Genomic DNA, 21642 nt, shown 5'->3' with positions numbered 1-21642 from the left:
AATGACTATTGATACCAAATTTGGTACACATTTACCCCTTAGTCAGGTGATCTCAGGGACCGAAGTTTGGTCCAATATGATTCACCACTTGACCACCAGGGGGCAAAATCCAAAAACCTTAAAAATGTGATTATTCCTTAACTTCTTGCCCGATTGCCACCAATTTGATATCATGGGTACATCTAACCACCATACAGTATATGTCACACAGGTTTTTAATTTGACCTTCTTGTCAAGGTCACAGAGGTCAAATGGCGTAAATTCGCCGTCAGGCCGTAACTATGGCACGTTTCTTAACTGCAATGACTATTGATCACAAATTAAGTACACATGTACCCCTTGGTCAGGTGATCTTAGGTACCGAAGTTTGGTGCGATCTGATTTGCCGCTTGGCCTCCAGGGAGGGGGCCAAATCCTAAATTCTTCAAAATGCCATTATTCCTAGTAATGACTTGCCCGATTGGCACCAATTTTATATCATAGGTACATCTAATTCCAGCAACCATTCAATGTGTCACCCGGGTCTTCTTTGATTTGACCTACTTTTCAAGGTCACAGAGGTCGAATGTACTGTAAATTGGCCATTTTGGGGAAATGGTAATTGCTTGGACCTACATCAAACCTAACACTACATGACACAATACCATGCTCTTTATCCATCTTTCCTCCACATGAGGTGAGCACAATGGCCCTGGCCATTTTTATACTTCATATTCAGCACGGCTCTTAGGCAAATAAAGGATGGCACTGTAACAAGACGTAAAATGAAGAGCAGCTGCCCGAATTTTGGTTGGAGTCTGTTTTCAAATAAAGTTGAGCTCCTACTGAAGCAAAGCCAAACCTAGATGTGACACTCGCTTTAATATGAGTTACGACCGAAACATCTTCAAAATGCTTTCCTGGATGTCATATGAAGTGGGAAGACATGCGATAGCAGAATTTACCATTAAAAAGAAACTTTACACAAACCTGCAAGGCAAGAATAGCAAACAAAGCAAAGTGCTATGACAGAATTCTATGACAGAATTCTATGACAGAATACCATGACAGAAATCTAATTCTGTCATAGTACTTTGCTTTGTTACTATGACAGAATTCTAATTCTGTCATAGTACTTTGCTTTGTTTGCTAATTGCAATAAATCACATTATTATAAAATTGGTATAGAGCCATGGCACAAGCTGGATTTCAGCATATTTTCTGCAACGCTGTACATCAGGAATATAAAAAGCCTTAACACTGGTCAGTCTATTCTTCTTGTATACCGTTACATGTATAGTATTCAAACTGCTAACTTGAAAGAAGTAAATTAGTTAGCTTTGCTAACTTGAATTAATATCACTCTCCCCTTAGGCTCGGTTGGTTATCTGGAAACATTTCTGAGTATATGATGCTGAAGTATGTATATTGCTTTTCCTATTACCTAAAAATAACAAAAGTGGTCAAAAAAACGTCAAAGGCTAGTTGTCCTCTGCCAAAATCTGCACAATTTTATAATGATAACCTCTGTTCCAGTTTTAAACTGGAAAGTTGCCCTCCAACCCTGAGGGTTCTAAATCATTAACAACAATTAGAAAGTGACCAAAACTACTAAAAGCAAACTGCTTGTGGAGTAATTCCATATGGCCTACTATTGATTGCATTGATCTGATGCAGCATCACACTGTGTAAGCTACCCAAAACTCTTTATGGTGTAAAAGCATTCAAAGCTAATGTGACCATTCAACTTGGGAGCAAGTTGTCTAACAAATTTAAACAAACAATTGTTTGATGTGACAGATTGCATAGAATGGTCCCATTCTACAATAAAACGCTTATCTCAACCATCCTCTCAAACTTCAGAGGGAGGTTCCACTACCGGTATATGTTGTTGTGTGTGAATTGGGGTGGTCAGAAAGACAGTTACCCTCTCTCTCTGAAGTTTAGAGATGCAGAAGTTGAATGGAGCACATTTTCCACCATGGAGAATTTTGGGTAGCTTTAAACCCTGCATTAAAAAACCTTTAGTTGTAGCATCATAACCTCCGAATACAACGCTTGTTGATGAGAATAATCAAGTCCAGTAAGGCAGGAAGTCCATTGGCCCAAGCAGTAATCATCCAGAAATCGATAATTGTCCATCTCCAAAAGAAGAAATACGTCAGTGCACCAGCACCAGCCGCATGAGCAGTGATTGCTGGCGGAATCGTCAAGGACAAAACTTGAACAGTGAAATCTCAGAATGAACAAAACCAGCTTAAGGACAAAGCATGGGTGCTCCCAGGCACTGTTGGTGGGGTAGATTAGTGGGAAAAACATCATGTTCACTGACAATGGCTGTATAATACACAGCGTGTCCATCCATATTACTGCAAGCACTCCTCTACCCCATAAACAGTGCCTGGAAGTGCCCATGGACAAAGCCATAGTGGTCTTCTTAAGGAGGCTGTCTTGTTACATAGTGAGATTTGTTTCTACCGTCCTATGATATATGCTACAAGATATGTCTACTATGTCGGTGGGCAGAGATGTTGTTATATTATGCTGGCAGTGGCATCTTGTTAGGTTGGTGCTGGGTAGTCTTGTAAAGTTAGTGAAGTTTGCACGAATATAGAGTTAGTCTTCAACTGCTCTACACAGGTTATGCGTTACTGTAAATAATTAGTGGCTGCCACGAAATCCTTCCTCCTTAAATGCGTTTGAAATGCCCAATAGTTCATCGAATGCACATTTTTCCAAATCTGTTGAGGGGACAATGCAAGTGTACGCAAATATATGTCGCATCCTGGCCTATAACCTCTGAACAGCCAGCTTGTTGACAAGTATGCAGAGGTCCAGAAATGCCGGGATTCCATTGGAGCCAATCACCATATACCAGAAGCGTCGCACTGACATTCCCCACCAAATATAGTGAGTAAGAGCACCACAACCGCCTGTATGAGCCACGATTGCTAGCAGTGTTGTCAAGGAGACTTTTTTGTTGCTGTAGTGTACAACAAACAACAACAATTAAAGCAAAGTTAACTCTGGCAAATTCTTGGTCTTTTACTGATGTGACAGAAGCAGAAAGGGCTAGGATGTGCTATTGAAAATTTTCTTCCTTTAGTCCTGCTGTGTTAGCGCATATCACTGCAGTATCTTTACAATAGAACTTGCAGGGATACCTCCTTCCACAATAACCATAGCAGGAGAAAATTTCAGTAATTAACACATAAAAAAGAAATTGAAGCAAAAAGCGTGTGATTGAAATGCATTCAATTCATTCTCACTTATATACACGCACACACATACACACAAATAAGAAGGAAAAAAACCAACAAATTCTCATGATAGAAAAAAATATAAAAATCCTCTTTATTTCTTGCAAATTCTACATATTGTATACCTGGCACATTTCTAAATCTTGTAACCAACTACAGCCTACATGGACATCTTGAGAATGATTCAGGTTACCGGAACAGGACGGAGGAACTATTTTGATAAACGCTTCACTAATTTCACTAAAATACTATCAAATTCACCGTCATGGCATCAGAAACACCATTTTCGAGAGTTCTGAAATGATGTCCTTTATAATACACAGCTTCATGATCATATTTCATTTCAAAAGTTTCCAGCAAATCCAAATGATATTTTTGTAACAAAATGAACCATGTACAATTCCGGTTCTTCAACATAGCTACGTACCAATGTGTAAGCATTAGGTTAATTTGCCATTTCTATTTGCCATTTAAATGTCATTTCTATTATGTACTGTACTTAAAAGCAATTAAAAGCATCTACCCACTAGTCGAAGAGGCACTTTTCGATTGCTGATTCTCCCTCAATTACCAGTAGTACTTGCATCCCAAATCTCCTGGCAGCTAACAAAGTTCTAATTGTAGATGTACTTTGGAGAACACTACCGATAAGTACCTTCTGCAGAGCTCCATGACATTCTAAGGTTGTGGCCTTAACAAAGCCCTGGCCAGCCTCCACTCCAAGGCCATACTACACTGTCATCTAATCATACATCTTCTAGTTCGATGTCAATTGCTTCAATTTCACTGTGTTGTGACAGGCAATCTGATTTTGAAATGTTAGAAGCCACGTTTGAGTCCCAGCACCGCTATCCAGACCACAATCTCCAGGACTCCCGGAACACAGCTGCAAAAGGCGAAAACCCACCAATATCGTCCGATGTCCCACTGTTCGAACAAGAAGTAGGTCAATGCAACAGCTGCAGAGCAATGGGCCGCGATAGCTGGTAAAGAGTTAAGGAATCATAATGCTGCGTGCACTATCAAGATGAAAAAATAAGAAGCCTTAGACACGTACTTCTATTCCTTCATCATGAGCTCAGGCTTTTTTTACTCCTTATGTCACATTTGACATTTTGTGATTTCAGACAAACACAAATGCTCACAGCTTGCACCAGAAGCCTAGCCAGACATCGTTTAACACATAACGAGGCATACACAACAACATGTAGCCAAAACACTCTAAGTAAACACTTGTCAAATGGAGCCCGATTTCTAGACATTTTTCATGTCTCCAACAAACCCAGGTAATTATTCTGCAATGGCAGTTCTAATCTATGGCATAAACTTCAATCGCATGCACAGCACTAAATAGCAGGCCAGCAAATCCTGAATGAACCATCAACAAACTTCCATATGCAAGCATAACTTGTGATATGATAGCGAATCTTACAAACAGTAACACGTGATACCAAACAGGACAAACAGTAACACGTGATACCAAACAGGACATGCAAAGAGGACTTTTCAAGACATCACTACAAAAGGATACCTTCAAACTGTAGAGTATTACCTGTGCCCAAACGAAAAAGGTCCACATCTTGATATGATATTTCTGATTAATCCATAAGACAACCACCCAACTTGGTATCAGATACATGCATATACATATCAGATACATGCATATACATATCAGATACATGCATATACATATCAGATACATGCATATACATATCAGATACATGCATATACATATCAAATACATGCATATACATATCAGATAGAACACTAAAATAGCTTCTTAGCATTCAGAATCTTACATGTAGAACATGGTGCATCACTGGCCCTGTATTTGTCTCAGTTAAAGTGGAATCTTTCCTTGAAGTAATCTCTGACATCGGAACAACCTACCTTTTCTACTACTTCTTGTTACACAATATGTAGAAGCTATTAGGCCAGTTGAGCCATGTCTCTTACAGACAGGATGATTAGAAGTAAAATAGGCCTCTCCTATAGGCACCCAAACCAGCTCATTTGCGTTGACACAAGTCCCTGAATGAGCACACCACCTTGGAGCAAGACTGTTTAGAAAGCAATGACGTACAACTCACCACCATGCTACATAAATGTACATACTTGTGGCAAAAACATTAAACAATAGTACTCAAAAATACTGTGTGATCTTTGCGAATGCACAATATCAAACATGAACTTTAAAAGTGCAAAATCTTTCTACTGCAATGCTTTTTACTATTTAATTTCTGCAGCAAATGCGACAGTTAGACATCGCCAATTGGAAATACGCAAATTTGCCAACTTTTAGCATTGCAAAAATTTCACAGCTTACAGTATATTGCAACAAGGGGCGGGTAGTCGATTGTCTATGCTGTTTCACACACACCACCACGATACATGCTACATCCAGGTGCAGATCAAGACAAGCACAAAAAACAAAGTGCAAGCGTAAGCAACAAAAAGCATAACTACCGTAATAATTCAACATCCCCTTTGATACTCCAAGACCAACCCACCCTCTAACTTTAATTGACCAGTTACTTTTTATATTCCTGGGTAGAACTGGCATGCCTAAATCTACTCGCCCCTATATACATTTAGTGATACCAAAGAAAAGTGCCCAATGTTTTTTGCTCCTCTGTAGTCAAATTTAGCTCAAACGAGTAAGTTCTACCAGTGAAAATGAGCCAGAGCAGAGACTTTACTCAACTATTTTTCAGATATTCCAAAGAATTACTACCGGCAGTACTATTTCATTATTGCACATCCCTCAGATCTGAGCTCCATGGCTTACTTGTACAACATGATGTCTTCAAGTTTGAGATGTATTTTAAGATTGGTCCCCCATTCTAAGTTTTTTAAGTTAGTAAAGGATACATATAAGACCCTGTGAATGCATGAACATGGATATTCCTCCAAAGAAACCTATAAATTCTAAAGCAAAAAGTCCTAGAGCCACTGATAAACCAATGATGAGCCTGAAAAAAGAGAGAAAGTCGTTAAAATGTTTTCTGAATGTGACCCAGCCCATCTCTCAAGTGGATCTCAACAGAACTTAAGAATCTAAGAGAACCGGTCTAAAACTTGTCATATAAATGCACAGACCAGTTCTTAGTCGTTCTTAAAAACATTTCTTTTGATATGCATCTCTTTTTGCCAGTGTATACTTACTCTGTGTCCTTAGCAGTGTATTCTTCTTGTGTGTAACCAGATGCAAGACTTGCTTTCACATTATAATCCTGAAATGAAAGGGAAAATTTATGCATTTTCAATCCATGTCAATTGTCACAAGCATACGATAAACAAGATATTCACATTGTGAGATACTTCTTCTGCTTTCAAGTCTTCTTAATGATAGGCCTACTGAGGACATGAACCCATTCTACGTTATAGCTGCATGACTGAGGGCCCTAATTTACTGATCCTCCCAGAGTTCTCCACAGGGTTTTCTTAAGCTTGGTATTGGACATATTGGATAGATAATAGTTGACGAAAACTTACCCGAACCCAGAATATCATTATTGTGACTATCAAGTGAGCAACGAGACACAAGAATCTCGTAGGCACCAATCCATCAATTGAGGACGACATTATGGCAGGAATTAAAGAGTTTTTAGCATTATAAAATGTACACAGAAATGTACAGCAAAACTGAGCCAGTTAGTTGAGTTGGTTGTCAATGTCAACAAGCTCTCATAAAATGCCGTGTGTGACAAATCTATGCAGCAGACTGAAATATTTTCTTCTTCTAGATGAGCTAAATATGTTCCTCTAAAGAAAGGCGTTGGGCATCACATATTTGCAAATAGATGTGAAGAGAAATCAGCAACTATTTGAGTTAAATTTGATTTTTGTGGCTTCCTTTCGGTGCCATTTTGTGGAATTTAGGTCATGTGACGCGTCATCGAACGGTTGGAACGGGTCATCGAACCCGAATAAGGCCACTTTAAAGCGCCTGCTTGTGCGAAATCTCGACCAAAGAAGCAACACCAATAAATACGATATATAAATAGTTCGAATATGGTTGATATTTTCAAGACCATTTTATGAATATTTCATCAATAGATATGTTGTTTAATGCGAAACCTTGATATCAACCCATATTATATGGGTTTCCGTGTGCTTCGTTCCGGCTTCATTCGTTATCGTTTTATACTAACTTACCGAGTAACTCGCTGACATGCGCAGAAGGCCAGGCCACGTATGTTAGTCCAGCACTGTTAAAATGGTGAGAATCTGACTTCTTTCCACTCGTAAAGGGATCATTTCACGTTTTGTGTACAAGATCAGGACATTCTGATAGTGAAGTCCAAAATCCCCACTTATGGGGCTTTCGGGCGGTTAAATCTATTGACATGCATTCGGTGTTTTAGGTGTTATTTAACCTCCGAAAACTGTTGATTTCGCCGGCAGATTTTGTCGATTTGTGAGAATGTACAGGGTGATGTGTGCAATGCACTACAGATGTAGACAAGATACTTCAGAAATTATCATTCTTATGCTGTATTTCCCTATCTTCTGCTTCTCTGCCATAGGCATAGTTGTTTAGGTTTGTCCTCCCTCCTCTCACGAAACCCCTTGGGCCTCACCACCCACAACCGCTGCACCGCTGCCAGTGACCAGTCAGTGTGCAAGCCTGGCCCTGTGCGCCACACCACAGTCAACGTCTTGTTGTCAGTTATGAAATCTTGTTTTATTTTTCAGCCACTGAGGTTAGATATCAAGCGTAAACTCTCGGCTCGGTCCGACCGGGTGAAGAGCGTCGATCTTCATCCAACTGAACCATGGATGTTGGCAAGTTTATACAACGGCAATGTCCATATCTGGAATCATGAGAGTCAGGTGAGTCAGTTGGGCATAAAAAGGTCTGTCCAGTTGAGTTTTTAGCTCAGCTGACAAAGTCAGCGGAGCTAGTCAAATAGCTATTCGATTGGTGTCCGTCCTTCCACCCATCCTGCCATCCTTCCATCCATCCATCCATCTGTAGGCAAAGTTGGGCATTTTGTAATCATACAACCGAGGCACTTCAAATCTAGTCTTGCTTATAAACACCGCAGAAAATGTTGCTTTCTGAAAAAAATTTGGGCGATTCGTCTCAAATTCAGCTCCCCAGGGGGCAAAATGCGTAAATGAAAAAACAATTTTTTGACGCTCTATTCCAGCAGATAAAAGCTCGAAATAAAGTTGAAAAGGTCTTCATGATACAGAAGTTTTGATATAAAATAGATTAGTGTGGATTTATATCACCAGTTGGCGGTAGTGAGCAAAACTGTTGTTTGACCCCGGATGACCCCGCTTTAAATTTCCCGCCGGTTACGTGGAGTACTATCATCAAGAAAATGGCGGTGACCTTTTTATTTCTACCGGAGCGATGATTTTGTAAGTGACAAATTTTCTTTTTAAGCCTTTACGGAAACGTATTTTGGTACGAAACTTTACACGTTTATAGAAAAGATCAACGAGAATGTGTTCAAATGCCCTCACAACGATGAGTTCAACAGAATTTGGTCAAAACAACCTTCGAATGGAGTCAACTTTCTTTGCGAAATTGAAGCGACGACTTCATTATTTATCGTAATTTATGCAGATCTGAGTCCAGCTGATGGGCGATGTTTTGATTTGTGTTCAAACTATTGGAAACTTCGGAAATTAGTTCTATTAGTTCTACTATTCTGTAGGAGTATATTTATTATAGCCATTGATGTTGACAGCTAAAAGTTTCTTGTCCAATCACGTGACCTCTCCAACACTCGATAATGCACTCTTTTCGTCCACGTTTTAGGCCAATCTTCGGCCTGAACATGAAATCTAATAAGCGCAGTACTTAAATCAGATGTTTCTCTCGCCTTGAAAACATTCCTGGGTAAAATCCATTGAGATTAGTCGAGTTAATCCACTTTTTCCGTGCCTAAAATCTCTGCCGCTGAATTCTATAAATAGAAACTATTAACATCGCGGCAGTGTGGTTCCAATTGTGCGCCCTCCCACTTCACACCATGTCAGGAACTTTTACGGAGAGAGAGGGCGTGCGGTAAGAAGAATGGCCAAAATGACGTCACGTTTTCCTGGCAATGCCTCTTGCCAGACCAGTCAAGCATTGGGAAAGCATCTTTAATTCAGACAACGTTAGAACTAGAGAAACGAATATGTTAATTTGCAAAATTAAAAGCAGATTTCACCACTAACCAGCCAAATCGGAATACGACGGCGCAAAATGTTCTCGCTTTCCTCCTGCTAAAAAACCTTGTTCCCGCACTCCTATTTTAATTTATCCCAAGGAATATGATATGATCTGTTTTCACTTTTTGGCTCAGTCACCGTAGGGGAGTCTATGCAATACTGCAGTGTCCGTCGTCCGTCGTCGTCGTTGTCCGTCGTATCCTAGTTCAAAAACAGTGGCACGTTTTTTAACCGCTAGGCCTATGAACTTAGAACTTTGTACACATGACCCCCTAGGTCAGATGACCCGTGACACTAAATTTCTGTCCGATCTGATTCTCTACTTGGCCACCAGGGGGCCAAATGTGGATATCTAAAAAGTGTGATATCTCGCTTATTAGTGACTTGTTTTCGATAAAACTTTTGTGGTAGGTACTCATAGCAAGGATACATCATATATCTTACGGGTTTTTAATTTGATCTACTTTTCAAGGTCGCAGAGGTCAAATGGCGTGAATTGGCCGTTTGAGTGTAACTATGGCACGTTTCTCAACCACCAAAGCTATGAGCTTGAAACTTGGTACATATAACCCCCTATATCAGATAACCTCTGGTGCTGAATTTCAGCCTGATCTGATTCTTGACTTTGCCACCAGGGGGCCAAAACAGAAAAAGTAAGAAGTGCAATAGCCTGCTTATTAGCAAATTGTTTTTGATGAAATTTTTATGGCAGGGACCCCTAGCAAGGTTACCTCAGATGTTGCACGATTTTTCGGATTTGACGTACTTTTTAAGGTCGCAGAGGTCAAATGGCGTAAATTTGCCGTTTGAGTGTAACTATGGCACGTTTCTCAACCGCAACAGTTATGAACTTGAAACTTTGAACAAATGACCCCCTAGGTCAGTTGACCTTTTACACTGAATTTTGGTTCGGTCTGATTATTGACTTTGCCACCAGGGGGCCCAAACTCAAAACTCAAAAAGTGTGATTTCTCGCTTATTACTGATTTGTTTTTGATAAAAGTTTCATGGTAGGTACTCCTAGCAAGGATACATCACATATCTTACGGGTTTTTGATTTGACCCACCGTTCAAGTTCACAGAGGTCAAAGTTGAAAACTTTACCGTTCTTGGTACGTTTTGTCGTTGTTCAATGTAAAGAGTTTTAATTTTGTGTAATGATGCATCTAAGAAGCCACTATTTGTATGCCAAGTTTCAGCCAGATCGGAATTCAAGTATGGCCGAAATTGCATGTTTTGTGGGTTTTTCCTCGTATTGTGGCAATCCAAAGGTCGTGAGTTCAAACCCCGGTCAAGGACAGCCAAAAATATTTTTATTTTTCATCTTTTCCTTTTTTCTTTTCTGAGTTCTATTTTACATTTTCTTCATTTTTTGATTTATTTGGTGCCATAGATTTAATTAGGCGGCCATCTTGGAAATCGTTTTTGCCGATTGCTGTAGTGTAACGAGTGATGGAATTGTTATGGTCGGGTGGATGTGTCTACATCACATATCACCCTGGTTTGTTATTTGACCTACATGTCAGGGTTACTGAGGTCAAAGTTAAAAATATATTCACCATTGTCATGGAGTGGCACATTTCTTCACTATCATTTTCACCTAGACTCTACAAGCTTGGAACCACAAGTCTCGGATTCACCACTTGGCCAGGGCCGGCTCTTAACTGGTCACAGATGCATGTATAAATTATGAGAGGCCTACATACTGTAGCACTTTCTGTAACTGTCTACTAAAAATACTTACGGTGAGCACAATGGCCCCTGGCCGTTTCATTTGTAATTAAATGGTATTCATATAATGAGATCAATAGTAGTGTCCGTGTCAGATCCCATCATGGAGGTATAAATAATTATTTATACCTCCATGATCCCATCGTTCAACTAGTCTTCTCTCCCCAGGTGCCTCACACGGACCTTCACGTCCCCATACTCAAGACCAACTCTTACAATATCGCCCTCAAAACAACCCTGGAGTCATGAATTCACAGGTGCTCCTGTGAAATCTCAGTTCTAGTTTATTTATCAAACTTTATCGAGGGTTACCCGGTTATCGAATCGAATGGATGTGTCGATCGTCGGGGCGGATCGATATGTGGTTAGGTTGTGCGTCCAAGGCGATTACTAATAGGTCATTCAGTTAGTTTGAGAAAGATCATGATCATGAAGATGCGTGTTGTGTTATCATAACTGGAAAATAAGTTGAAGTTATTATTAGTACTACGATTCTTACATGAGTAAAAAGTAGAAGTTTTAAGCAACACAATAATGTTACTCCCATTTTTTTCTGTAAAGCTATACTGAACTAGGGATATCTTCCGTTGCCTCCTGTAATATTTACATACCATGGCTGATTAGTTCAATCATATTTCATCCAGCTGGCAGCTCTGCATTGGAAATTTTAGTGGTATAACGTGTTCTCTTGACCTTCAAACAGTAGTATAAAGCCGATATTTACAACTTTATACCCTCAGTCCTATGTTATTAGGTCATCCAGCTGAGCGCCAGGCCCTTGGGCCTCTTGTTGGATTTAGATATCAGGTTTTATAAAAGAGTTACCCACATTTTATTGAAGACATTTTAATAATGTCTTAAAATAACGAACCTCAAATTCATTACATTAAAAACTAGTCACTCATGCTGTTAAGTTGTCAACGCCAGAATATGAAAATTTGTTTCTAAGGTGATTATTATTCTCTCTTTCAGCAACTCATCAAGTCATTTGAAGTATGTGACCTACCAGTCAGGGCAGCTAGGTTTGTTGCCAGGAAGAACTGGGTTGTTACAGGATCGGTAAGTTGAAATAAAGACTGCCAGATGACAGCGATAGCAAAAATGTTGAAGTTGGTGAAAATAGAAAATAATTTGGCTGTCCCTTGTAAAATTCTCTCAAGTGATGACCAGCATTTGTATTGCAGCCAGATGTTAAACTAAAGAATGAGATAACATAATGGCTGGCAGTGCCATTTAAAGGATGAGACAATTTGATTTGACACATTTCATGACATTCGGGTGTAAGATAAGGGAGTTGTCTAAAATCACGAGCAACTGTGGTTGTTGGTTCGCAGTCGCTGATTGATCCATGGATTTGTTTCAGGATGACATGAGTGTTCGTGTGTTCAACTACAACACGCTGGAAAGAGTCCATCAGTTTGAGGCCCATTCTGACTATCTCCGTGCAATTGCTGTTCACCCGACGCAGCCCTACATCCTTACCAGCAGTGGTTAGTATCACGATTCAATGTAGCGTCTCTATCAAAGGACACCATTGGGACTGATAAATGCTGTCTCAAATAGTGAAATATCCTGATTACTGCCCTTTAGAAGGTGTCTGCTTTTAAAAGGGAGGTTACTGTACATGTAAATCTTTCTTCAGTAGCAGGAAATTCTGTCTGATATCACAGAAGGGACACTTGACTTTGACACCTATAGAATTGTCCAATGTCTCGCATGATTGTCAAGCTTCCAGTGGTCCAAAATGCTTTGGAAATTTTTACACTTTGATGATTCCTTTGGTAATATTCGGTGTTTTGTGATGTCTGTTTCCAGACGACATGTTGATCAAGTTATGGGACTGGGATAAGAAGTGGGCGTGCACACAAGTTTTCGAAGGACACACACATTATGTCATGCAGATAGTCATCAACCCAAAGGACAACAATACATTTGCCAGTGCATCGCTCGACAGGACTGTCAAGGTATGAGAATTTGGTTTGAAGGTTTGAGGTCTTGATACTATTCAACTTTTAAAAGAGAAAATCTTTGCAAGGAACCCCTACAGACGGACTGATATTGACAGTGACATGACAGTGCTGATCTTGGAAGTATAGAATTGTCAAAGTCTATTGACAGAGCCATTCATGAGAAGGTTCTGAATCGGTACTTTCTGATATGACTGCATGTATGTAACAGTTTGTTATTTCATCGTACATGTCGGTAAATGCCAGCTTCTTCTCTTGAAGGTCTGGCAACTTGGATCACCTACGCCAAACTTCACCCTTGAGGGACATGAGAAGGGTGTGAACTGTGTTGATTACTACACTGGTGGTGACAAACCTTATCTCATCTCTGGAGCCGACGACAGGCTGGTCAAAATATGGGATTACCAGGTTAGTAAAACACGCAGCTTCCTAAAAGTATGTTGTTATTCTTTCTGTGTTTGTTGCTGAGCACATCCAATTCTATAAGAAGCATATTATTGTTAAACTCTGCTGAAAACTGTTGCCGAGTGATCCAGATACTTCAGATTGTAAAATTATTCACCGGTATCTAAATTACAGAACAAGACATGCGTCCAGACTCTAGAGGGTCATGCCCAAAATATTTCTGCCGTCGGATTCCACCCAGAACTCCCAATCATCATGACTGGTTCGGAAGACGGAACTGTACGAATCTGGCACGCCAACACGTATCGGTTAGAAAGTACGCTCAACTATGGTTTGGAGCGAGTGTGGGCGATATCGAGCAGGAAGGGATCTAATAATGTGGCCCTTGGTTATGACGAGGGAAGCATTATGATCAAGGTAAATGTTTTACTAGTTAATCTATTCACTGCCTAGTTGCTTGTGTGAATTCTTTTATAATTGGAATGAGCATCTTCGCCTTTCGACAACTCAGAATTGCCATACTTTGTTTTCCTTTTTGATCACCTGTGGGGAGCTCAAACAACACTTGTTAATTTAGCATTTATTCTCACCCCTTCCCCAATTTCAGCTCGGACGTGAAGAGCCAGCCATGTCCATGGACAGCAGCGGTAAAATCATCTGGGCAAAACACGCCGAGGTCCAACAAGCAAATATCAAAGCTCTGGTCGACCAGGAGGTCAAGGATGGAGAACGATTATCTCTTGCTGTGAAAGACATGGGAAGCTGCGAGGTCTACCCTCAGACGATTTCCCACAACCCTAATGGGAGGTGAGTTCATTGACTTTTCCAATTGTTTTCATCCAGTATCGGGGAGAAAATGCATCAGACCTCTGTGAAGACTTCCAAGTTTTTCGATGGCAGAGGACCCAATCTTGCTGTGAGCATTCATCATGCATCAACAGTGCTGTGACGTCGTGTTTTATAGCGCTTGAGTAAACTGGACAAGAAAATGGCAAGTCCATTTTTTGGTGAAATGGACTACGAGTTTCGATGTGTATTTCTTTAAATTCTCGATTTACCTCCAGGTTTGTTGTGGTGTGCGGTGATGGTGAGTACATAATCTACACAGCGATGGCACTCAGAAACAAAAGTTTTGGTTCGGCGCAAGAGTTTGTCTGGTCGCAGGATTCGTCCGTCTATGCCATCCGGGAGGGAAGCAGCATGGTCAAAATATTCAAAAATTTCAAGGAGCTGAAGTCGTTCAAGCCAGACTTTGGAGCAGAAGGTAAGTTTGATGGGATGACATACTTGAGAGAGCGTGCATGTAGAGGCCACACATGCTGAGGAAATGGCCCTTGTAAGCAATTCCTGTCAGTAAGAAACCACGAGAACGAAAGTGTCAGAAAATGCAGATTGGTAGGGGCCGTTAGAAGGCTCAAGGCACCCTGCAACAGGAGAGTGAGGATGGCAGCCAACACTGTGTGCCATAAGTACTCATACATGGCAGATAGTATGATATGATAAACAAACAGTTATCAGGGTCATCTTCTGTTTATTTTGATCTGTCTTCTGCAGGGATATTTGGTGGCTTCATGCTTGGAGTGAAGTCTGTCGGTGGTTTGGCTTTCTATGAGTGGGACTCAACAGATCTTGTCCGACGGATAGAAATTACACCAAAAACTGTAAGTATTGTAAAAAGATATTTCTCTAAAGTAAAGATGGCTTGTGTCCTATTCATTTCCCCAGCCTCTCTTTGACATCTCTTAATCTTCTTGATCTTTAATTTGTTCCTAAATCCATCCACTAGGTCTATTGGAACGAGAGTGGGGAACTGATGTGTATAGCGACGGAGGAATCCTTCTTCATCCTCCGGTACAGTCAGGATGCTGTGGAGAAAGCCAAGGAGACCAAGGAAGGCATCACTGAAGATGGCATTGAGTCTGCCTTTGAGGTTTGTATCCTAAGAAAACTGTATGAGTCACCAGATCGCACAGAATCTAATTGGTGTAGCTCAGTGATTTGGTGAAGAAAGTTTGTAGCTGATTCTCATGTTTGAGTGGGCTCTCTTGAAACCTTTTAGAATCGAGGTTGAAAGAAGTAGTTCTCTGCACCAATGTCGTCATCAATGGCGGATCTGTAGTAATGCTGGGTTGAGTTTTCGAATGTACTTTACTCATTATCATATTTTGATTTAATTTTAGGTTGTTGGCGAAATTGAAGAAATTGTGAAGACTGGTCTCTGGGTTGGTGATTGCTTCATCTACACAAATAGTGTGAACAGACTGAATTATTACGTGGGTGGAGAGATCGTTACTGTTGCACATTTAGACAGGTAGGTTTTAAAGTTGTGACCTAGGCATCAGCCATTGCTACACCTAGCAGGTAAAGTCAGAACCTCTGAAGAAATACGTTGTCACCATCAGAAACTGTCAAGGTACACCTTTTAGTTGATTGAGTCAAAAGTAAATTTAGGTATATTCTGTTAAAGATTCGTATTTGCCACCTGTCCGACCCAGATTCAGTTCGAGGCCTCGTCTCATTGAAGGAGTTTGTCTTGCATTATGTCCGCTGGATTCCAATGCCTTCACGACTTAGTTCTTACACTTCTCCTTCCAGAGTTATGTACCTACTTGGCTACATTCCAAAAGACAATCGTCTTTATCTTGGCGACAAGGAGCTCAATGTTGTCAGCTATTCACTCCTTCTCTCCGTGCTAGAATATCAGACAGCGGTCATGCGACAAGACTTCGAGACAGCCGATAAGGTCCTACCCACAATTCCCAGGGAGCAACGAACAAGGGTTGCTCACTTCTTAGAGAAACAGGTAAGGGCAATGAAGAACTAGACGGCTAGCAGGGTTGAAAACTGACCTGAGTTCTGGATGTTAATCGTTGAGTCCCTCGAAGTAGGGTGTTGCTGAATACAGGTTTTAACCAGTTTTGAATGTCTTCGCTGAATTCAGTTTTGGCTCAAGTGATAGTAATGGTTGAATATCATAATGCATTCTGCTTTTTCCAGGGCTTTAAATCACAAGCCTTAGCAGTGACCTGTGACCCCGAACACAAGTTTGAACTCGCAGTTGGTCTAGGAGATCTAAAAATAGCCTACCAGATTGCCAAGGAATCCGAGTCGGAGCAGAAATGGAAACAGTTAGCGGAATTGGCAACGAGTAAATGTGAATTTGGATTGGCGCAGGAGTGTTTACACCAAGCGCAAGACTTTGGCGGATTGTTGTTGCTGGCGACGTCGGCTGGGAATGCGGACATGGTGCAGAAGCTTGGCGAGGCGTCAGAGAGTAGTGGTCAACACAACGTCTCATTCTTATCTCATTTTATGCTCGGAAAGTAAGTGGATTAGTCAGCTGGCAATAAAACTTCAAGATACTCTGAATCAAAATCTGAGCATTTTGCTGAGAGAATTGTCATGATGTCGGCGATGGATCTATCCTGCCTTTCTCAAACTTTTATTGTTGGAATTTTTACTGTTGGGCTGTTTCATGTAAGGAATTTCAATTACATTACATCCACTTATCTTGTGTTTCAGTCTTGAGAAGTGTTTAGAGGTTCTGATCAGCTCAGGCCGGTTACCAGAGGCAGCGTTCTTTGCCAGAACATACCTACCAACTCAAGTATCGAGGTGAGATTCATAAGTAGACTCTGATGAACAGATGAAGATTTTCTTTCTGTTGTTGGTCTTGAGGTCAAAGGCTTAAGTCTAAGCCATGAAGCCTAAAATGATGATGACGATGGTGATGATGATGATAATGAAAAAGGAATCTTGAATGTTCTAGAAAAGTTTGTTATAGAATGGTTATAATCTGTCTTCATCTTCTTTCAGAGTGGTCAAACTGTGGCGAGAAAGCTTGGGAAAAATCAATGCCAAGTCAGCGCAGTCGTTAGCAGATCCAGTCGAGTATGAAAACTTATTCCCCGGATTGAAGGATGGCTTCAAAACAGAACAATACATGAAGGCACCGCGGACGAAGAGACTGCCCGCAAAAAGTTATCCACATGTTCCGGTAAGTGCTATTACCAGGAACCATGGTTATGAGGTGCACTTCTAGAGTCGTTGACATTGGACTTGTGACCGAGTCAAATTAGCAGCTGATCTTCACCTGTTGGTGTCGACCTCTGATAGGTGTATGACTTTTCACATTCGTAGTATCGAAATCCACCGCCTTGATTAGGCCTTCTGAGTTTATATTCTGAAATTTCTTAGAATAAATTTCTTTCTCGCAGCCAAATCATGATCGACAGCTGGTCGAAGAGATGCTGGCAGCTGAAGAAAGTGGTGCGTTTGCCTATGTACCTCCAGCAGAAGATGCGGCGGGTGAGGATGAAGAGAAGGAAGATGCTGAGGCAATGTCAACGCCACCAGTATCACCAAGGGAAAAGAAGCTGCCGAGAGAAAAAGAGTCACCAAAAGAAAAAGTAAGTTGGTATACTTTCTGGGCAATCTTGTTGATGCCCTGCTCAAATAAAAACCTGTTCCATATTCATGAGGGTCAAATACATGAAGACAAATAGATCACCAATGAATCATTGATTAGCACTCCTCTGAGCTCTGACTGATGTATTAGTGTGTAGTGCATTGATGCACTGATTAAAACTAAGTGTTGACACACTTTCCAACTGGCCGAGGTTGGATCTCCAGACTGGTCGCTCAGTTCCTCCCTCAGCTCGAGCTCTGGTTGGCACCGGAGGTGAGGTCTAGTGACATTCGTGGAGAAGCTCTTCAAAACCAACCTTGATCAGTTAAAGGCGCAACTTGTACATTGTAAAAAGCACTACATGTATGTGTAAAAAAGTGGCAGTTATTATCATCTTTAGTTTCAGTACTCCAGAATATACAAATCGTGGAACCCTTTAAAATGGAAAGTTTTATGGCATGCCTCTGAAATATCATATGTTGTCGAGAATGTTTGTCTTTTCTGGATGTTTCCGATTCTTAGCCTCAGTTCTCTTCTTCTTCAAGTTGAGTTAACCAGTTCTTTATTTCATTTTGTTTAGATTGCACCTGTGGCCCCTGAACCTGAGCCCAAGGCTCCTGAACCCAAAAAACCTTTATCGGATGCTGCCAAGAGAGTGCAAGATTTAGAAATGGAGCTAGAGTTAGACCTCGATAACTTGAACCTTGATGAAAATTTAGACAACTTTGTAAGTATTTAGAGATACGAGTATTGGTTTTTCTTCCGAGTCTGGGGCAATTTTTCTCATCAAATGGAACACTTTAATGGAAAACAGCCCTTTAGGAATGTTAAAATATATGGCACTCAATGGTTTCACATCACCATGAAGTGACGTTTTGTGCGTTATATGACATTTGGAAAGCGTAGTCCTCAAGCAGTTGTATAGACCTCTAGTTGTGAATATAGATTTTTTCGCTCAGAAAAGTAGCGTGTCCACTTGCAAATCCTTGTTTTGAACCCATTCCTCAGCTTGCTTGATAACTCTTCTTGGGTGCAATTCTCCTTATCCTTAATTCGCAATATAGATATCACTGTCTCTAAGTTAAAATCTTTTACCTTGCTGTGATAAATTCCATGTGATTTTTAATACATTTGTTGTCCTTCCTACCTAACTTAATTTTACCTGATTTTGAAGGAACAGCAAGAAGTGGAGGTTTGTGAAAATGATTTTTTGTGCCTTTGTTTCGACACTAACACGGTGTGCACCTAACAAAATGCTACATGTATCTGACAAACAAACTAATTCAGAGAGAATCGTAGTGCTTGTGAAATGTAAACACTATGAAACAATTCATTGAACTATGCATGCTGTTCTTCACCTCGCAGTCTTTTGGTGTTCGCTCTCTGGAGTGAAATACTATTGACACGAGTTCCGATAGGTCTGCTAAACCCTGCATAATTGACTCCTTACATAAGAACATGTCCCCACCAATAGCATGTCCATTCCAGTATCACACTTGCTTTGTCGTGTTACGAAATATCAATATCTTAGAAAGCCAAACAATACAGTGCATAGTATCTTCTTTTGTTTTTACTAAAAACACGGGTGTTAACTTGGTAACTTTGATCTAATATAAAGCTGTCCACACTGATTTGCATGTTTAGAAAATGATTTCAAGTCATGTCCAGTTCGGTATCACACTTATTCCGTCTTGTTCTGAACGTGTCTGTGATGTGAATGTGAAGTGAATTGGGCATCCCGTCTTGTCGTTGAACGAATATCTAGGTACAGAAACGAAAGTAACTATTGCATTGTCCTCGACACCGAAGGAATTACTGAAGCAAAATAGCCTAAATGGTTTTTGCATTTCTTTCTTTAGCTAAAAAAAAATAAATCATACATTTTGCTAACAACATTCATCTCGATCTCTTCTCTGTCTTAATCTCCTTTCCTTATCTTTTCTTCTTTGCATTGGTAGGCATAGCCTTCTTCCGTTGGTAACTTTCCTATTTGCTCTTGTTACAAAGTCTACATGTATCAGCACACCCTCTATTGGTAATCTCAATAAACTCTTGCAGGGTTTATCTCAATACCTGATCATAGTCAATTAATAACTCTTCAGCAGACAAAAGTCTTTGAAGATGGATGGCTTACGGCGATGTGGATGGCCAAACCTTCAACTTCCTGGGCAGCAACATTGGGTTTAATTGTATAGTCGTCCAGATATTCTGTAAAGGTTACAGACTTCTGCAGGAACATAGGGTTGGCAGATTTCTGGTTTAAGCAAAGTTCAAGTTAAGAGGGTAAAATTGCTTCAATGGTGTAAACAAGAAGCAACTGACTTTATTGTGTTACAGGGGCCTTGACCCAGTGGAGAGAATCTAAATATGTTGAAAAATGTACCAAGTTAGAACGTCGCACCTGAATTCCTTGCTGTAAAATCAAAAGAACAAATGAGTTTTAAGTTAGTTTTCTATATCGCTCTTTAAAATATCTTTTCAGGATGTGAACTTAGATGAAGATTTGCTGGAGGATTAACCCACCAGATGGCAGGATTGGTGTACAAAAGAGACATTTCTAAATTATTCAACAAAGACGGACCATGCACTCTTAAATTATATACATTTCATTGGATGAATGTAGCGGATAGAAACTTGTGAATAACGTGAAGAGTCGAGAATATCAAGATATTCTTGCATAGAGAGATCGAGTGGTGTAGTTTTGTGCTCTGATATGGAGCAGATAATGTTATTGCTTATCATCACTGCTTCTTTCTAATAATGGAGAAAGATACTGCTGTATTCAATAGAAAAGTCCCTGGATTCTGCGTCTCACCATTTCAGCAGTCAATTTTTGTTCAAAAGATATGATATATTTTTGACTTTTAGAGTTAAGATGTCGGGAGGAAAAGTTGAACATTATGCCTGAGTGACGTGTTCATGCTCGATGTGGAGGGCGGCTGGTTCTGTTGTGTTTTGGGATCCAGGATCCTAAAATACAGTTGATGCACCATTATTTTTGGAACTAGACCACATGGGGTGTTGCATTGTGATTTCTCCATTGTAAATGTCGTGCATTTGTTCCGAAACAGCATTTAGCTGATGGCATGACACTGTAGAAACGATTTTCCAGTCGAATGCTACAAGTCTCTTGAATGAAGGGCTGTACTTCAAAACAAATATTCAAGGATGTTTAAGAACAGTTTCAAAACTTCTGAACGAAAATTTATGGTTTATACATGTACGAATCAGATTACCGTAAATAGCATTAAACTGCCTTGTAGCACTGTCTTGTAGCAGTGCCTGTGGTGTACAGAGAAGGTGAATAGCATGGATTTGTAAATATCTAAACGAAATCGAACTGGGTAAACATTGTTCTTACCAGCTGCAATTTTGTTTGGACATGTTGAATACTGATGTCCGGGGAGGGATTTTATGCGTAATAGATCTAGTCAACAGGTTTCTGTCGGGAACCCCCTCCCCCAGTAAGTGAAAATGGTTGAAGGATTGGAATCTGGGTATATTTCATGTATTTGCTTCATTGAAATTTAATTAAATTTTGGAAAATTTCAGTAAGTTTTGCTGTATAATTGATGTGGCTCTCATTCTAAAGCGTACTATTCCATGCTATGTAAAGTTTATATTATTGTAAGAATTAACTGAATGTACTAAATAAACAAACATAGAGGGAATTTCTATTTGTTTGATCTTTCTTTTGATGTTTGTTTTTGGTAATGTT

At 40.2% G+C, this 21642-nt stretch overlaps 2 protein-coding genes across 4 annotated transcripts; one reads left to right on the top strand and one right to left on the bottom strand.

Annotated features, from left to right (window-relative positions):
* Positions 1–265: 265 nt before the first annotated feature.
* LOC135496762 (transmembrane protein 107-like) lies at positions 266–7128 on the bottom strand. Of its 2 annotated transcripts, none has more exons than XM_064786248.1 (4): positions 6735–7128; positions 6405–6472; positions 6111–6211; positions 266–2176 (listed from the first exon to the last, which is right to left on the bottom strand). In XM_064786248.1, the coding sequence occupies exons 1-4, from the start codon at positions 6822–6824 to the stop codon at positions 2016–2018; spliced, it is 420 nt and encodes a 139-aa protein (XP_064642318.1). In that variant the 5' UTR covers positions 6825–7128; the 3' UTR covers positions 266–2015. The 2 variants fall into 2 exon arrangements, with proteins under 2 accessions (XP_064642318.1, XP_064642317.1); XM_064786247.1 differs by lacking the exon at positions 266–2176 and adding an exon at positions 3310–4222.
* A 300-nt stretch (positions 7129–7428) lies between these two features.
* On the top strand, positions 7429–21588 carry LOC135496737 (coatomer subunit beta'-like). 2 transcript variants are annotated; one of them, XM_064786213.1, is made up of 20 exons: positions 7429–7461; positions 7938–8075; positions 12117–12203; positions 12508–12634; positions 12960–13108; positions 13373–13519; positions 13691–13933; positions 14124–14323; positions 14581–14780; positions 15071–15177; positions 15303–15446; positions 15697–15827; positions 16112–16319; positions 16514–16839; positions 17039–17131; positions 17333–17513; positions 17734–17925; positions 18505–18651; positions 19099–19116; positions 20407–21588. In XM_064786213.1, the coding sequence occupies exons 1-20, from the start codon at positions 7459–7461 to the stop codon at positions 20440–20442; spliced, it is 2877 nt and encodes a 958-aa protein (XP_064642283.1). In that variant the 5' UTR covers positions 7429–7458; the 3' UTR covers positions 20443–21588. The 2 variants fall into 2 exon arrangements, with proteins under 2 accessions (XP_064642283.1, XP_064642284.1); XM_064786214.1 differs by lacking the exon at positions 19099–19116.
* Positions 21589–21642: the final 54 nt, after the last annotated feature.

Source organism: Lineus longissimus, chromosome 12 (assembly GCF_910592395.1).
Source record: "Lineus longissimus chromosome 12, tnLinLong1.2, whole genome shotgun sequence".
NCBI lineage: Eukaryota > Metazoa > Nemertea > Pilidiophora > Heteronemertea > Lineidae > Lineus > Lineus longissimus.
Note: the sequence above shows the minus strand (reverse complement) of the source record. Positions and strands in the feature narration are given on the sequence as shown.

Excerpts from the sequence above, each read along its gene's own strand:
- LOC135496737 (XM_064786213.1), top strand. Across the intron at positions 8,076-12,116 it reads TCTGGAATCATGAGAGTCAG|CAACTCATCAAGTCATTTGA; the intron begins GTGAGTCAGTTG and ends TCTCTCTTTCAG. Across the intron at positions 12,204-12,507 it reads ACTGGGTTGTTACAGGATCG|GATGACATGAGTGTTCGTGT; the intron begins GTAAGTTGAAAT and ends GATTTGTTTCAG.
- LOC135496762 (XM_064786247.1), bottom strand. The coding sequence starts at position 6,824 with ATGTCGTCCTCAATTGATGGATTGGTGCCTACGAGATTCTTGTGTCTC. Across the intron at positions 6,473-6,734 it reads TAATGATATTCTGGGTTCGG|GATTATAATGTGAAAGCAAG; the intron begins GTAAGTTTTCGT and ends CTTTCATTTCAG. Across the intron at positions 4,223-6,110 it reads GCATTCACAGGGTCTTATAT|CTATCGCGGCCCATTGCTCT; the intron begins GTATCCTTTACT and ends ACTCTTTACCAG.